Raw genomic sequence first — 19,024 nt, 5'->3', positions numbered from 1 at the left:
TACACATACACAATTGTAAGAAACTCTCCTCCCTTCAGATGACAAAATGTTGGGTTTCTCGTTATTTCTGTTTTGGTGATGATGGAAACCAGGACAAACAGGAAAGGTGAACATTGCCAGCAAGGACACACCTAAAAAAACTGGTTGGGTTCTAACCCAAACTTATACAAGCACAGATACACAGCATACAAGCACACGTGTCATTAAACATGTTAGTTAAAACCATAAATGCTTCTTTATTTATAATCAGATATATTTTAAAGTGCACCTGACCTCAAAAAGTGAAGACTTGCCATTTTTAGGGAGCATTTATAAATGTGTTCCAGCAGTACCTTAGCTGTTTTGGTATTTTGTTTAAACAATTTCTCTGACCCATGGGTGGAATATAACTCAGTGAATATTATCCTTCCAATTAAATATCATAATCCCAATTAGAAATGTATTAGCATGAAAGTCTCCCCCCTCTCCCCCTATTCCCTCATGTGTATTCCAGTTCAGTTCTATTTTTACTAGGCTTGTAAAGACAGCTGACGCAAATCCTGGATTAAACTAAGGCTATAAAATTCATAGGTGATCATACATAGGATGGGGGTTCTGGGTTCCTTATTTGGGGGAAATGTGTAAAATTTGATCTGTACTGATGTCTTGTTTTACCCTCCATTGTTATCATTGTTTGTTTCAATGTCCAGATCAGATGTTATTGTTAAAATGTCTTGTAAAATTTACTTGTCAAAAACCTAATAAAAAGATTGGAATATAAACAATTTCCCTGAATAGTAAGTACCTAATGAGAGGGGCAAAGTGACAACTTTAATCAGCATGTTTGTAAAAAACAAATATGAATGTCATCACAATGATTGCCTGTTAGGGTGATCACATGATCGATGCCATGATGATTATTAGTTCTTCATGATAAGTGTAAAATCTCCAGCTGTCAGTGGCTATGTAGTTCTCGGAGTGCCAGAACTGTGTGGTCAGCACTTCCTACTACAGGTACGTGCCCCTTTTTTCTATACAGGTGACTAAATTATTCTGTCCATTAGCTGGACTTACAGCACTTTTATAGTGATACTGCACCAGCTTCTTTCCAAGTTCTAATTCCCATGCAATTAATAATATGACCAAACTGTATGTATAAAGCGCCAAAATATTACACAGTGCTGTACATTAAATAAGGGGTGCAAATGATTTACAGATACAGACAGTGACACAGGAGGAAGGAAAACCCTACCCAAAACAGTTTACAATCTAAAACGAGATCCTTGTTTCTGTGCTAGAATGCTTCTGTGCTCCTGCACTGGATCTGCAAGTAACTTAGCAAATAATTTATTTTAGTATACAGATCAGCTGTGTAAATATATATAGCCAAATATAAATAAAACATACATTCTACTTACCTGAGGGTTTATAAGGAAAAAGCTAGCCAAACTAAATGGCAGAGATTAAACCTGGAGCCAGTAACAGACAGCTATTCTTTTGAATGCCTTAAAATACGGGGTTTAAGCTTGCAAAATTGGCAAACGTCCTCATACAAATGATCCAACTTTTATGTTAAGTATTATTTTCAATAATTAGGTTATATAGGAGCACCCCTGCAATATTAACAACCCATAGACATTCTTGTGTGTTTGGCCAAGTTGCTCGTAGTGGCACTCCTTGGTTGGGGACATATACCATCCATCTACACATAGGCCATCTACGCTGCCAGTCTAAACTTTCACCATATTCCATCAGAGTGCACTTACCTTTTATAGGGTCCAGATGACTAATATTACTACCAACTCCTTTAATTTTGGTTGACATATACCTCAATACTCTTTATTCTTACCCTTTCATAACACAAGGTAATAGACCCCACACTTGCCAGAACAGTGTCAGTATACATTGTTTAACTTTGACAATAATGCTATGATTAATTTACCTACCATTCTTTACATTGTTTTTTGAGCACATATGTATTATCAGAACAGAAATCATGCAGTTAATAGGAGTATGACTTATGATCTAAATACAATTGCACTGTAGTACTGATCACATATCAAAAACAGAAAAGTTCTAAATGGTAAGCAGTTATGCTGGGGACTTTTTGTTCTGAGAGAATAAGAAGTACATTGTAAATGTAGATTGTACTGGAAAGTTTAAAAGGTGTGCTTCATAAATTGAGTTTTATAGTTTTACAACCCAAGTTACATGTACAGATATGTTTGTATTAGCTAGCTACAATGTAAACCATTAAATGCGGTCAAATGAGGTAACATTTCATAGTTGCTGCTGTGAGAATACCCCTAAGCAGAAGTCCTTGTAAAAAAATGTAAAATTTGCAAAATGTAAAGATTTTTTTTTTAAGTAGGACCTATTTTAATTTAGTATAAGTTTTTGTTAAAGAAGAACTCAACCCATTATTTTAAGTTCAAAGATATTTAGTGATTTAAAATTTTGTACTTACATCCCTGTTACCAAATGTCAGAAAAAAAAACCAAAACTTTTTTTGTAAATTGGAAATCTTTCAAAGAGCAAAACATGTTCTGATGACATTCTCCCCCCTTTTTTGGAGTCCAAGAGAAGACACCAGTCTATTTTTTTCTGCAAAGGATTTATTATCATCTGTTAAGTATTTTAGCACAGAGAGATAGGCAGATATCTCTCTCTTTTCATCATTTTTCAATGCAGGGTCTTTTCACCTCCGTTACTATTCAAAGAACCTCTTGGTGAATAAATTATTTCCTAACTAAAATCCACCTCTTCTTTTGTGACATCACCATCACCACCATGATGTAGTTACCTGTTAGAGGAAGTACCATTCATGGCAGGATGACCAAGTACTACTACATGGTAAAAAGTAATGAAAACCTTCTACCGTCACTGAAAACATTCTAGTAGAATTCCCTTTTTAAAATTTTCAGCCAGGTTTACCAAGAGTCATCACTGCATTCCCCCTTTTCTTGTCCTAACAATTTGCCTAGAATATGCTTTGACTGCAATACTCTCCTTCAGTCCGGTAGAACTTTCCCCTGCAGTTTTTTGCCCATACTATATGCAATACATAGCATAGCAGGGATATTGAATGGCTTTCTATTTAGTGAACAGTTTATAAAAGAGTAACAGCATTTTTATATGAAGAAGACTGTGACGAAGCCTTGTACAGATGTCAGATTTCTGTCCCTGGAAAGGATTGATCGTGATTGTTTACAATAATAAGAAAACAAACGCTCAGCATTTCCCTGTTCTATGGAGAGTAGGGTGGAGGACAAGAGAGTAGCACCCTTTCTTACTTCTCCATGGGAAAATACAGTGGTCATACCCACTTGGTAATTCATTGATTCACCAGGACAATGACATTGGGGGACTGCTGTACGAGTACTTTTTGCCAAAGGGGATCACAATTCTTCTTCTCAGGCAACAGTCATGCAGCATTCGAATGTACAAAGCTTAAAACGCTCTCCCAGGAAAGTGTCTCACGTGATTTACATGAATGTTGTATAATGTTTAATGGGAAAATATTTTCACAGAACCCAATTTATACAAATTTCAGCTTTCCATAGAGCATTTAACGTTTGAAGGGTTTTCTCTCTTTGCATTAGGATGGCTGAAAAAATAGAGATTGTTTAAAGTTTGGCTTTGTCATGCCGTTAATATCACATAAAGATTTATTTGGACTCCTTTTACATTTAATCCACCGGTCGCCATTATGCGACCAGTATGACAAAGTGATTTATGCAGGGAGCAATAGCATTTGGCTAAAGCATTTCAATTTAATCAATATGTATATTATTTAGAACCTTATATGAAAGCATATAGTATTCAGTACCAGAACTGCCAAGTCCAAAATTAGTTTCTGCATTAAAAAGGATGTCAGCTGCTTAAAAACACCTAGAAATCACATTAATGAGAGAACAGATGACAACTAAGGTATCTTTCAACATGCTGCCCTGATTTATTGGGAAATCCATCTTCTATACATTTTTATTAATAGATGTTTTTTGCATCAATTAGGATTACAAATAATCCAACTAAATAGTGTTTAGTACCAATCATCCAATCAAAATGTACTTATTGTCTTCACTTTTTCTTCAAAATAAAAAGTTCCTTATTCTATTCTATAATCTAGTGACTTTTATTAAAAATTAGCCCAGTGTGTTTCCCCTCATTTTTTACACCTAGTTGTTTCCCTTCTTCATATCAGTTGCTGCCTAATCTGCTGTACATAGGTCATTTCATTACAACCTATCCTTAATGATTCTTATAATCATTTACTATCAGCTCGTACCAGTCTCTACTATCCTTTCACATTTTCAGTGCCATATGTTTTCAGTATTCTAAATTTATGTTTAAAAATCTCATGAAATTACCCATACAATTTATATTGCTATTACTAACCTTCTCGTCCCTCAAACAGCTTTAAAATTTAAATTACCCTCCCTTGGCCTGAAAGAACTTTGCCCTGCAGATTGTTGCCCATAACATAGCAAAACATAGTATTGCAGGGATATCGAATGGCTTTGTATTTAGTAAACACTTTATAAAAGAGTAATGTCATCTTTCTATAAGGAAGTCTAGAGCCCTGTACAGATGTCAGATTTCTGTCCCTGGAAATGATCCATTGTGATTGTTTTCATTAACAACAAGAGAACAAACAAGGGCTGTACACACAGCGATGTTCTATTCTATGGTGATGGGAGGACAAGAGAGTGGCACCCTGTTACTTTCTTCTCCATAGGAAAATACAGCATGCCTCCCGGCTTGGTAATTCATAGATCCACCAGGACAATGACACTGGGGGACTGCTGTATATAAGTTTAGTCTTTGCCGAAAATTGTCAAAGATGGTCACAATTGTTCTTCTCAGGCTACAGTCATCCAATGTTCGTACATAGCCTAATATGCTCCCACAGAAAAGTGTCTTACGTGATGTGAATGTCTTTTGCTTACAGTATAATATTTTTTTACAGCTTCAAAAACTGTTTTAGCTTACCCTACAGAGCAGATTGTGATATACACATTGGTAATCTGAAAGATGAATGAAAGACAAATAAGGTGAAGTGGGAGTGTGCATTGTTTGTGGTAAATCATTTGTGTGCATAATCCCTGCAAACAAAAATATCTCAATAGCGCTTATTACTATTTCCTTGCCCCAAGGTCAGTATTTATTTCCATAAGAATTAGAATCCTTTTAGGCTATGTACACACATTGGATTTTTGTTGTTAAAAAGGACGTTTCATGATAATTTCCAACGACAAAAGACTGAAGGATGCATTGTACATACAGCGCTGTTCTGCTATATGGTGAGGAAAGGGGGGAGAACGACTGAACAGCACCGTGCTTCCCTCTCTCCCCTTGAATGACGTCAGACGAGCGCTGTACACGTGTCAGATTCTCGTCCGATACTAGCCCTGAAGAGATGATCGCTAGAGAATCATCTGACGTGTGTCTGTAGACTTAGTTACAATATTGTACACTATTACAATTTTGGTGATATTGTAAATTGTTGCTCTGATTTTTCATTTCTTTCTTGCTCTTTTCCTTTTGGATCCTCTTTCTAAAAAAAAAAAACATATTTTTTAGTCTAATTCAGAAATAGGGAAGATCTCAGGCTTACAACTAAATTATTACAGATCATTTCTGAAAATAAAGATTTCTTACTAAAATTTGTCTTCCAGGCATTTCTGCACTGTGATCCACACTTTATCATGAATCCCAACGATCCGAAATAACAAAAGGGGATACCTTTTAGCCTGAAATATATAGCTAGGGACTTGCTACTAATTGTGGGGATCATGAAGAATAGGATGCAAAAAAATCAACATGCCTTTTTCACCACTCTATCTATTCTATCATATTGACTTTTCATAGTAACAATGCAAAACTTTAGAGACAGGGTAAAAGTTTTAGTGTAGTATAAAAATTGTAAGTACATCAGAACAAAAAGGAAAAACAAGGGGAGAAAAGAGGGGAAGAGGTATATGAGTTCAGAAAATGGATGCAGGACATTAGGAAGCTATGTTCTTTTGTTGGTTGCTAGTTCTGAAATGCACTTGCATAGGATTCTGGACAACTCCCGTGTTAATCACAGCTACAAAAACACTCGAACCTGCATTCAAAGTCAGAATAGGATTGATCTATAAGCAGAGAGGAAGGTACACAAAACCAACTTCTGAAAGTACTATGTAACTGACTCTGTTGGTCTGAACAAATCTGGTTGCAGTGAAATATACAAGTGTCAGAATATAGATTCACGCAAGTCCTAGAACTGGTACAAGTTTACATGATAATATTGCAAATTATGTCTTTATTTAAGTAAGCTAATTTGCTAGCAAAGCCTTAAACTTTAATTTAAAACCATTTCCCATCCTCTTGTATTCTTGACTAGGGATGAGCGAGCGAAATTTGTAATTTCGATCTTGCGGCGAATCTGGCCTTTCTCGCTTACAGAACATGTAAGCGAGAACATCCATGTGATTCGCCAGGAGGTCGTGTTCTCGCGGAATTTAGAGTTCATCTGAGTTCGCCTGCAGTCACAGCTGATTGGAGGCACGCACGGCACCCATTGATATGTACAGCCCGGTGACCGTGGGAACTGAACTCAGAGAATCTCCACTGGGAGTTCATCTGAGTTCGCCTGCAGTCACAGCTGATTGGAGGCACGCACGGCACCCATTGATATGTACAGCCCGGTGACCGTGGGAACTGAACTCAGAGAATCTCCACTGGGAGTTCATCTGAGTTCGCCTGCAGTCACAGCTGATTGGAGGCACGCACGGCACCCATTGATATGTACAGCCCGGTGACCGTGGGAACTGAACTCAGAGAATCTCCACTGGGAGTTCATCTGAGTTCGCCTGCAGTCACAGCTGATTGGAGGCACGCACGGCACCCATTGATATGTACAGCCCGGTGACCGTGGGAACTGAACTCAGAGAATCTCCACTGGGAGTTCATCTGAGTTCGCCTGCAGTCACAGCTGATTGGAGATACCCTGTCAGAGGCATTCTCGCTCATCCCTAATCTTGACCCCATAAAACGTTTATGCCAAAGACTTATAAAAATATGAATATAATTCAGATATTGCAGCATAGGTTTATTGTCAAATTTCCATTTAGCTCCATCATAGAAACACCATTTATGTATTACTGTTTTTTACTGGCATGCCGTAAAAAAATTCTAATTTTATATAGAGCAAAAAGGATTCAAACTCTCAGGCTCTTTGCTATCTGCACCCCACTAGGGAGATTTCCTTTACTTCCTGTTCTAAGGACACAACAGAAAATGAGAGGAAAGAGTGAAAAAAAGTAATCCCAGGGAGTTGTCCCCTAAACATCTGTATTGGAAGGTTTTCCCTCACCCATTCCTCTGATGAAGAGCCCTTTATTTAATGGAAGAAAAAAAATTGCTGATCTCACACATGTGCAGTCATTTTACCCATCTATGTCACCCAATCTTGTACCTGCGCAGTGCGAGATCAGGTGACATAGGAAGAAGAACCCAGAAGAAGATGTTGGATACCGGGATTACACAGAACCCAAAGGTAAGTGTGTTTTTTTTCATTATTTTTGACACCAACAAAACTTTTTTCTTTTTTTTTTTTTTAGATTTTTTATGTCCCTTTTCATAAAAGGTTTATTAACGTAATAGTAATCGTGGAGATCGTCTTCAGGTTCCAACACTTCTTGTATAGGGAGAAAACATTCTGTCCTGTCTCCCACTTTTTGAAACAATTGTGTTGTCACCCTGGCAACTGAGACTGCAAGTATTTGTTTCAACAAATAATATACAAAGTCCACTGTTGTAACCATCAGAAAACCTACCTGATGACAAGCAGACATTGCTGGAGTGCATGCACGTAGACAGAAAAAGGCTGCAAGTTTTGGAGATCCACAGCACTGAAATAAAAAACACATGGCATGGAAACTACAGATACGCAGATTTTGTGCAAACAGAACAATATTTAGTTAGGTCTTTATACCAATTCTTATTATTTTAAATGTGCACACACTCAAGGACGTGATAACATTAGATTCAGTACTGTGAATATAAACAGGATAAGATGTGATCTAGGACATTAAAATGAAACTAAACCTGCAAAGTACAACTAGTGAGCAGGCAGGTTCTTTATTGCAGAAGGAGCAGGAAATGTCCCAATCATTTTAGCTTAACGTTTATATAGAGGGATGGAGGTTGATAAAAACAAAACCTTAACATTTGTCTGAACTCTAGACAACAAAACACTTAATCCACAGGTAGAATACATATGAGCTGTTTTACCTTCCAAATGACATGTCTTGATATCCTCTGGATCATTAGTCTCTGGTGTCTTTATCTATACAATTTAAAGTGAAACTAAACTTTCAGAAAATGCAAAAGGCCAATACTCTATAGCAGAAGAGATATGTGATGTCCCTTCTGCAATAAAACAAACTTACCTGCCACTTCAAATCTTTTATTTAATGTATACTGAGCTGTGTATTTGTTACCAAAGAGTATTCTACTAAAAACTATATACCATTCAGAGTATAAAATAATAATCACTACTCTCTGAACGCGACCATTAAGCTAGTTTTCTTTCCATTTATAGATTGAACTTTCTAAGTCAATAAACCTCAATTTACCTCAAATCTCAAACAGATTATTTGTCTATGGGATACTATGTGAAATGCTCTGGCAAGTCCAAGTACACTATATTCATCACTTCTCCGTTGTCTAAGTGTTTACTTCGTCATAAAAAAATGATTTGTTTAATAACTTCTGTCTTTTTTGAACCCATGTTGACTATCACTTTAAATATTTTCTATCAAGAAAATGCTTATATGTGGTTCTTTATGGAACTCTCCATTATCTTTACAACTAATAAAGTTAAAATTACAGGTCTATATTTTACTTTGTAAGGACTTTGAACTTGTTATAAAGATACCACATTGGTCTTACATCAGTCTTTTAGAACCATGTCAGGGATTAAAGAGTCTCTATAAAAAGAATCAATGGCTTTGAACAGAGTTCAGCTCTTTGAGGACACATGGGTGTGATCCATCTGGGATAGGTGCTTTTTCACATTTATTTTGTCTGCTGCATCATATTAGTTTTAGGCCGTTTTAGTTCAGTTGAGGCTGTGGCTAAACTATTACTATTTTTTACTATAATTTTTATTTATAATAGTTATAATAATTCTTTTTAATAATATTATTTTTTAAGTTTTTTTTAGTCTTTTAAAATTGCCCAAGTGAAAATTTTTAGCAATGTGTGACATAATTCTAGGTCTGATTCTCTACCTCCTAATGAGCAGTGGGAAAAAAGCGGGGGAAGGGGGGGGGGGCTATAACAAACTGAGGATTTGGCATCCCCATATTCAATCCACCCATAATGCCTAAGCATCATCACACTCTCCACCAACTCTCATATAAAGACACTACCATCGTTCCTTTTATCTCTTCTTTACTAGGAAGAGAGTATTGCCAGAAATGTTGACAGCCCAATGTGTTAAGGACAAGGGACGGTTTTAACCATACCCGGCTAAACCTTTTTGTTTTCATTGCCTTCGACCTACAAGTCACCTGCATTGCTTGGCAGATCTCTGGCAACGGGGAACAGTGACACTGGACTACAGTGCCCACTGCCTGTAACTGTTCAACATCCATTCTGCTGTAGTACTAATTTTGCACCAGGCGGGACTGGCCAGCTTAAAGATCTGGATCTATTCACAGTCCAGGCTTTAGAAGCGATGCTCAGGTCTGATTTGCCATTCTTGGACTTATTGTCATTCAATAGTCCAGCAACTATCCTCCCTATGTGCAAACATTACAATTTTGTGGGGTGGCACAGACCAGAGCTGGGTAGGGGTAAGACACAGGGGGAATTCCTTCTCACTGGTGGCAGGTGGCCAGAGAAGGGTTTAGAGAATGTGTGACACACAGAGCAGGCAGCATGAAACAAATTCACTGTCAATAGGCCCACAGCGCACTACAGTTAGCCAGATGCATTAGCATGCATTTTAGATGTCAGTGTGATATCTGAATATCATCTGGTATTAGCTTGAATGTTAAGCTACTATTCTTTCCAGAGGAAGGCCTTATCGTACCTGTTTATGAAGTTTATTTTCCATTTTTTTTAAATTCAGACCTAGTGAAAGGAGTGAAAGGGGTCAAACATAACATAAACATCAGGAATAGCAAGCAACAACTGAAGTCACAGATTTAACAGAGACTTTAGGATAATAAACAGAGACAATATCAAGCACACTTGGCTCTGCAGCAGCTGTCATCTTTTGATTGCCAGAATAAACAAGAATTTTCAAAGATGAAGATATCAAACATGAAATGTTCACTACTTGTTCTTCTTTCTGGATCTACGTTTTCCAGATTTTAGGAAACACCTATTCATAATAGATCTTTATTTTTAAGACTGCATGTTATTGGTTTTGGTTCTAACAGGTATAGAATGCAACACTGTAGTGAGTTCAGGTTTATAGCAAAAGTATACTGAATCATAATCTGTTACTTGCACTATGGTTTAGCTAAAATGATAGCATACTATTTTATAATGTAACAAATTATTTTCCCCACTGTCTACAAATTGTCTACAAAATTATTAAACATGCAATGTTTAGAGAAAGTGAGTCGAATGACACTGACTGTCAAACTGAGGACACCTAATGCCATAATAAATTACTGTATTAAAACCTCTGGATTGATGGTAAATGTTGCACCAAAGCTGGATTCGTAATCGTTTATTGGATTACTCATTATTATCTTGTTATCTTTGATGCTAATTACAATATAGCATTAATATATTTTTTTTTGTTACGTATATAACCACCAGAAGGCCATTGGCTGGTAGTGGTAGTGGAGCAGGAGTATTTCATGCTGGTAAAGCCTTCTTTTGCTTTAGGGCCCCATTCACATTCATGCGCACTGCTTTATGGAAAAATTTAAAGCATCCTGCAAATGTTTGCAGTGTGGCAAATGCTTTGTTTAGTGGTGCAATAGAATGTAGGTAAGCGTGGTACAACCTGATTAATATGTAGCAGGTATGCATGACACATAACATAAAAATCTGCACATCTTTTATCTATGACATTTTTCCTTTTCTACATATCAATGATGCCTTTTCACTTGGTTAAACAAATCATCAATAAAAGTGCGAGGATACTTGTTGTAACATAATAATGTATAATAATATATGGAGTTCCCCCTATTAAATAAAAATATTTGTTAAAGGTGTGTAGCATTTTCACTTTCAAAGTGAGTTTTTGCTTATCTTTTTGAATGAGTTAAGTGAAAATTCAATTCAAAAGTATATAATTATACCATAATTGTTTGTGGCATGGATTCTACAAGGTGCTGGAAACATTCCTCAGTTGCTGCAACTTTGTCAGTTGCACAACCATGATGCAAATTTTCCATTTTGCCACTACAAGGTGCTTTTTGGGTTGAGATTTGGTGGCTGTGAAGGCTATTTGAGTACATTGAACTTATTGTAATATTCAAAGTGTTTCAAGAAAATGTCCCCTACACAAATATATCCCCAGCCTGAATACAAGGTAAGATGAATCCATTCTTGATGAAGCAAAAAACAGACCATGCAATGCTTTTGCCCAGTTTTCGGGAGCCTGTGTGAATTGTGTGCTGTTGTCAGCTTCAATGTTTGACGTGTTGTGATTTCCAGATGCTCTTCTGTTTGCCTTGGCTGTTATAAATGTTTTTTTAGGTACTGTTGTCTTTCTAATAGCTTTAACCGGTTTAGCTATTCTTCCTCTGACCTCTGGAATCAACAAATATTTATTGACTAGAAAACTAACGCTCGTATATTTTCATTTTTTTGGACCACATTGAAAATCCCAGTAGATTAGCAGTTTCTAAAATACTGTGCCATGTCACATTCAAAGTCACCAAAATTACCCTTCTTCCTATTTTAGCTCAGTGTACAATAAAGAAAGGATTGTGAACATGCAGTAATATTTGTTTTACTGAAATAAACTGCCTGCTTACAAACTTTAATTTAATTAAAAAAAATGAAGAACAAACTAAAAGCAACCAGGTGACACCAGGTGGAAGCCAACCTAAAGCAAATAAAACATAAGTAGGCAGATATAAAGGAAAGATAATTTGGATAAAGAGTAAGGTAGGACAGAATTGCAGAACAGTAAATTACATACAGGTCAAAATGTGGCTATAAACAAATACAGGTTCACAGTAGTGCAGGTATTCAGGCAAAATGCACAGAATATTATGCTAAGTGGGGTTTTATATATTTTAACCACAACTGGTAAAATCGATTTACAATCCTTTACACTTCCTACTTTGGGAAATTGTTATCCCAAAAGTTTAATAATGTTAGTTTGTCCCGTTAGCCATAATAGTGCCACATCCCATATGTTTAACAAGAAGACAAAAGATACCACATAGAGTGGATTATGTGTGGGATTTGAGCACATATCCTCAAAGTCATGACCAAAACAATCTTGTGTTCATTAAAAACAATGTATTTTAATTACAATGGTATTTAATCCATAAAAACATATACATTTTCACAAGTTACAACCACGTATTACATTCTTAGTATATCAGCATAAGTTGTTCAAATTGAGATCCCAGTAGAATCATTTGTTCACATTTGTATATAGATAAACACCAAACTCAACTTAATGTGTTTCGCGGACATATAGCCGCTTCTTCGGGAGTATTTACATGGTGCACATAAGCCAAGTATTTTTGATTGGAACAATCACAGTATCCCAACCAATGACTTCTATACTTCAACCTTAGATAAGGGAGGTCCAGGAGGCCATAAATACAGTATCTACCCAACAGTGGTGATATTAGATTCAGAATCAATTACAGGTCTTTCAGCGACAGATAAGTTAGTACAAGCCCTGAGGGCACATAGGGTAGACAGAAAGTTCGAAAGGGTTCTGACTGATCACAAAACACAATGTGTACCCAACCAGACCTCTACATGGGATGCAAGGGATGTATAATCCCAGATGTTTAACTGACTTGGTGTTGTACTGTGTGGATATATAAATATCATGCATTTCCAAATACTATTTAGAGATCTACTAAATTTTCTACCCCTCACTTAACAGTTTATATGTGAACATGTGTTGGATGGAAGATGTATTCAATGTTGATTTAACTAGGTCATAAAACCTTTCTAAAACTTTTGTTTTTGCTGTGCGAACATCAAACCCCAGTAGAGGGGAGCGATGTCCCTAGAATGTGAAATAACAGAAAGCATCAGCTGTATAGAGAATACCCACAGAGCTGGGTTCTGAACACACACAGACAGAGTTCAAATCAGTCACTTTCCAGGGGAAATAACATTTATTATGTTTAAAAACCCACATTTGCAAGAAAGTCAAGCTCTTCTTCTTCTCTAGGAAGAAGGGTGTAGGGTGAGTGATTTGGTAGTTGTAGCCACATATTTGTATTAAATTAAAAAATATGTGGCTTTCCTTTTGTCTCTTATGTGATTTAAAATGTAAAAAAAATAATTACTAGTACACAAGAAAACTACTCAGTTACAGTGATTTGAGTAAATGTAACTAGTTACTTTCCTCCTCTGATAACTGGTAATCTATCTATTACACTTTGCACTGTTATTAAACACACCTATCATAGGTAACTAATTGTAGATTATCCATAGTGCATAGTCACATTCAGCTAGTGCTAAAAAAATTCTCATTCATTGTAACATTTGAAAAAGTGAAAAAAAAGAAACTGGGATTAAATCAAAATGTCTGTCATTTGCATTTGTATGCATAAAATAGATGTGTAGTTATTCCAAAAATCACATAGTGGGAGGGGAGACAAAGGCTGAAAAAAAACCTTACAAGCACATACCTTTAACTGGAAGCATTTGTCATTCTGGAGAAACAAGTATTGTACCATTGAATTCCTGCTTATTAAGTTACATTGTCCATTTCCAAGACATTGAAGCAACATTTTTGCAAGACATTTAGCGGGAAGTGCTAGCTGTGCGGTAATTTGACAAACATGCAACTTGAGTACATTTTTCAGTTTTTTGCACTGTAAGAGGGAGGTACAAAATAAGCTTTGTCAGTTCTACAAACTACATGCCATACAGAAGAAATAATAGGAAGCTATCATACTGCAGCTGGAACTATTTCTAGATGTGATAAAAAAGAGAATCATTTTTATGATGTACATACAAACCCTGAAGCCTGGTAAGTCCTTTTAACATGTTTTCTAAAGGCTGATAACAATTTTTAATAGACTTTTGCTGTAAAATAATTACCAACTATTTTTCTATTTAGCTATAATCTTACTAACAGTATTTTAAAGGCAATTTCCCTGACCACAATCTTACACATTGTAATGACAATTATTTATTTATTATTGCTATAGCTAAACTCTGCTTAGCATTATTCAGCAGTGATATGGACGATAAAAATAATTAGAAATTTGTTTGTTCCTTGGTTTCATCACCAACTCTCTTCTTATATCTTCTATGGGCAGCAAGATCTTTGTACATGACTAAAGAGATCAGCTCTTACAAGGATATTTTACTTTCCAATTAAGATTCAAAATATTTTTTTTTAAACATGGTAACTGCAAGTTAGGAGTCTGCAGGCTATACTCTGGAAGTAAAGAATACTAAAGAATATCTCCAAAAAAGCAATGTAGGTTGAATGTTGAAAAACTGATACTAATATTCTGTTTCTGCTGCCCTCTAACTATTCAACCAGCTCACCTATATTTAGCTTTATTCAAGGCTCCGTCACGGAAGAAGATCTCTGTGCTCTTTAACATCAATAATTACAGCGTGATAAATGATGAACAGCACTTTCAGGGTAACAAAAATAGCTCTGCCTTAAGTTAAGATTTTACCAGATCTTTGTCTTCTAATCAGTTTATTGTTTGTAAGAATTTCCTGATGATTGTAAGGCAAAGGTGTCTTTCTCCACCTTAGAAAAACTGACCTTCTTTTGTGTAAGGACTGGTATAGAACTCCACCCTAAACTGGAAGTTAAAATAGTAAGTTATGTTACTATTTTAAAGTTAGTTTTCTAAAAACACACAGTTTCACTAAACAAACACACCGGTAGTGGTAGGTATTTATTATTATTATTATATTATTATTATTATTAATATTATTAGCTTTAGCATATTATGCAGCTCTGTACATTAAAGAGGGGTTGCAAATGACAGATACAGACAGTGACAGAGGAGGAAAAGAGAGCTTACAAATCTAGGAGGTGCAAACGTACCCATCATAATTCTCTAACAGGGAAAATATTTTCATTCTTGTATTGTCTTAATTTATTTACACTTACCTGCCTTTGCTCTATTGGGAGTGCAGCCATTTTTTTTGGTCCTCCTCCGGGTTTTGGATCTTTAGCTATTTTTGGCCTGACCAGAATGACATAACTCCCATGCATGCAAGGGTTCATTTATTCCTATTATACTCTGATCTGCTCATGCAGCTCAGTTTACAATAAAAAAGACTGCCAAAAGGCAGGATAGTTCATTTTATTGCAGAAAAACAATGCCTGTTTTTTTTTTTTTGCAATAAAATACCTGCCTGCTCACATTTTATTCTAATTTTAATTCAGTTCTATTTTAAATGTCTTGAAAGACCTTTACCATTTATCTCAAAGGAGCAGCCTCACTCAATGTTTTTCGAGAAGTTGCTATGGGTTCCTTGATAAAAGGGACAAAAAAGGTTCACTTCAACTCCAATCATCGCTGTAAGGGAATACCAATATTGTCAATATAATTTTCTTTTTCCATTGTTTTTTTTTTTTTTTTTCAAATTACATATACTTAAGGTAATGTGCTCTTTTATTTTAAAGTCTCCACAATCTACTAACGATAGGAATGTACTATAAGTAGGTCAAATCATTTTAGTAGGGATTTCCTGAGACCTGATGACTATTTCTGAGGTTTCACTATTGTAAAAACAAATTGCTATAAAACTTCAAGACAGAAAACTGCAGCACAGGCACCAAGCTAAAAGAAAGTATTGTAAACACTGAGCCTGGCAGTGTGAAGATCATCTGCTCTGCATTTCAAATAGGTGTGGGGGTACACATACAGGGATTAAAGCAAAACTAAAGCCCATGCAACTCACCTATGTGCATTGTAGGGCACCACCATCTTCATTTCTTCCTCTTCTTCAATGTTAAGGCAATCTCCTATTGATCCCAGATCAATTATCCCTCTCTCTGATAGTTTCTGTTTACAGCGCTGGTAGAGTGTAACACAAAACTCAATGTGTAGTTAGATCACTCTCAAAACTTTATTGTTTGCATACAGTTTATATAACAGTTCAAGGCATGATTAGTGCATGATTACATGTCAACAGACAATTAGCAGACATAACGAATGTCCTTGTGGTTCTCTTAGAAGAAGATATTTGTGTCAAGGTAACAGCTAAATGGACGTAGGGAGGAAAAGGGAGAGTTTCAAGGCAAAAAAAGGGGGAGTTGGGATGGTGACTAATGAGTAGTAAGGGTTGGTTGCAGTACCTATCTCCTGAGCTGCCATGAAATGAGGATTTGAGAATCTTGCGCTGCTTTATACAGTTACTACTTCAACCAAAAACCCTATCTCATCACTATATAAATTCTGCTTATTATATGCTCCTGGCCACTTTTTTAGACTGCCCTGTATGGTAAATCATCCTGAATTCTCCATCCTGTGTGCTGTACTTTTTTGAATGATCGCCTAAGTGCTGTAAATATATTTGTGGTACTTCCTGAATGTTTTCCATTAGAAATACCACTAGTGAAAAACCACATCTCAACTTTTAGCTTTAGATATTTGCATAAAAAGCTTTATTTGCAACTTCCCTCTCAAGGCAAAATTTGCATTATGGTGACACAAGTTTTTGTAGGCTTTTTGTCTTCTTAAATGCAAATTTTATTAGTAAGAGTGCTAAGGGTTTGTGTCAAAACAATAATAGAATGAATATTGGCTTATACTACTGAATAAGAGGTGATCATTAATAGATCAGACAGGAACTCTTTTATGTGTCTAGCTAGCTGGATCATCGAGTTTCTTCCATGATAATCTATCTTCTCCAGTCCTGGAGAGCTTTTACATATCAGGTTCAATGTCTTGCAATAAGGTTGAAGACTGACAATTGTTCCTCTGCCAAACTGCCTCTACTTTCCAAATGTGGGTGCAGTGTGCGATTGATCAACTAAAAAGGAAATTGAACGGAAAAGCTTAATGTACTGCATTCCAGCAGCAGCACACTAAGAACACATAGAGAGGAAAGGATATTGACTGTAAATACATTCACCTGTTTTTTAGGATGCATTGTAGTAGAAACATAGTTAATTATTTATGCTGGTCCATGAGTTAAAACAAAACCTTTTGGATAAACTCTTGTTTTTTATGTGGCAGAAAAGATAATGAAACATGCTGATATGGAAATTAATTAAATTGATATTTTCTCCTTTTGTTTACAGATTGTATCCCCAGACCATGATGACCTAAACGGTGTACTTAAAAATCACTTTTGCCAATGTGAACCATGAAGAAACACAATTACTGTGCTTCATGTTTAAAGTTGAACCTCAAACGCTTATTGCTCCCTGTGATTATATTAGGATTTGTGACTTTGACTTACCTGCTTTTTATGTCATTGACCATAAATAATTACACCTGGATTGCAAGGAAAATAGTTATTCCAGAAAACTATTTTCAGTATTTCAATAGCCAACCTAATAAATCACAGACAGTGAAGGACTCATACACATCCCAATTTGTATTAGAGGAACAACAAGCTGGAAACATTGGAAGACCAAATAACACTCTTCAATATAAATATATAATAACTGAAACTAAAAAATGTCAAAAAAGCAATCCCTTTCTTATTCTGCTGATAGCAGCACAAGCATGGCAAACAGAGGCTCGTCAAGCCATCAGACAAACTTGGGGAAAAGAAGACTTTTTACCTGGAGTACATATAGTTCGATTGTTTTTATTAGGCAGAGAGGCTAAGACTAATAATGCCCTAGAACAGAAACTAGTGACTGAAAGTCAGGAGTATCATGACATCATCCAGCAGGATTTTTTGGATACATACAATAACCTGACTCTAAAAACATTATTGGGTCTGTATTGGGTTGCTAAGTACTGTCCACATGCCTCTTATGTTATGAAGACAGACAGCGACATGTTTGTTAATACTGAATATTTAGTGCATACATTACTGAAACCAGACCAGCCACCCAGGAAAAACTTCTTTACGGGGTATTTAATGAAAGGTTACTTACCTAATCGCAATAAGGAGAGTAAATGGTACATGTCTCCAGAACTGTACCCAGGTGAAATATACCCTGCCTTTTGCTCAGGAACTGGTTATGTTTTCTCTGGAGAGTTGGCAGAAAAAATACTTACAATTTCTGCAAACATTAGGATACTTCACTTAGAAGATGTATTTGTTGGCATATGTCTGGACAAACTTGGGATTTCACCTGTACCCCCACCTAAGGACTCTGATTTCAACCACTGGAAAGTCACCTATTCTCATTGTATTTACAACCAGTTAGTCACATCCCACAAGTTTCTACCCAGTGAATTGATTATGTGCTGGAAACATTTACAACAAAATAAGCATATCTGCATCTAACAAACGCCAAAAGACCGTAATAATAATTTATGCCTGTTTACAAATAAAGATATATTTTAAATGCAATGACATCATGTTACATAATAAAAATAAGATTGCATACCATGCTAATATTGATAGACTGTATGTATATATATGACACTCAGAAATAAATTGACATTTTTTGTGGTAATTAGTAAATTTTGTGGTTGCATAACAAAAATGTTTATTTTCGTAAACATGAACTGAATGGCTCTTTAGGCTGCTCTTTGCTTTCACACTCCAGCTCTTCTGTACAGGTATTGTAAAAGGTGGGTTCAATTATGGTACTTACACTGCTGTGTATTTTATAATGTATTAATAAGGACACATGTACAATATGTGCATTTTATGTTTAATAATAATAAACAGTATTTATATGGAAACAAGACACAGCGCTGTTCATTAAATAGGA

General features: G+C 35.9%; 1 protein-coding gene and 1 long non-coding RNA gene across 2 annotated transcripts; one reads left to right on the top strand and one right to left on the bottom strand.

Annotated features, from left to right (window-relative positions):
- Positions 1 to 3,914: 3,914 nt before the first annotated feature.
- Positions 3,915 to 13,987, bottom strand: LOC140336766 (uncharacterized). The gene is made up of 3 exons (XR_011921941.1): positions 13,830 to 13,987; positions 7,803 to 7,877; positions 3,915 to 5,536 (listed from the first exon to the last, which is right to left on the bottom strand). It is a non-coding gene; the product is annotated as an uncharacterized lncRNA (long non-coding RNA).
- On the top strand, positions 13,643 to 18,763 carry LOC140336765 (beta-1,3-galactosyltransferase 2-like). The gene is made up of 2 exons (XM_072420109.1): positions 13,643 to 14,173; positions 17,426 to 18,763. The coding sequence occupies exon 2, from the start codon at positions 17,491 to 17,493 to the stop codon at positions 18,589 to 18,591; it is 1,101 nt and encodes a 366-aa protein (XP_072276210.1). The 5' UTR covers positions 13,643 to 14,173; positions 17,426 to 17,490; the 3' UTR covers positions 18,592 to 18,763.
- The last annotated feature ends 261 nt before the right edge of the window (positions 18,764 to 19,024 follow it).

Source organism: Pyxicephalus adspersus, chromosome 8, assembly GCF_032062135.1.
Source record: "Pyxicephalus adspersus chromosome 8, UCB_Pads_2.0, whole genome shotgun sequence".
Taxonomy (NCBI): Eukaryota; Metazoa; Chordata; class Amphibia; order Anura; family Pyxicephalidae; genus Pyxicephalus; species Pyxicephalus adspersus.
This window is presented reverse-complemented; position numbering and strand designations above follow the sequence as displayed.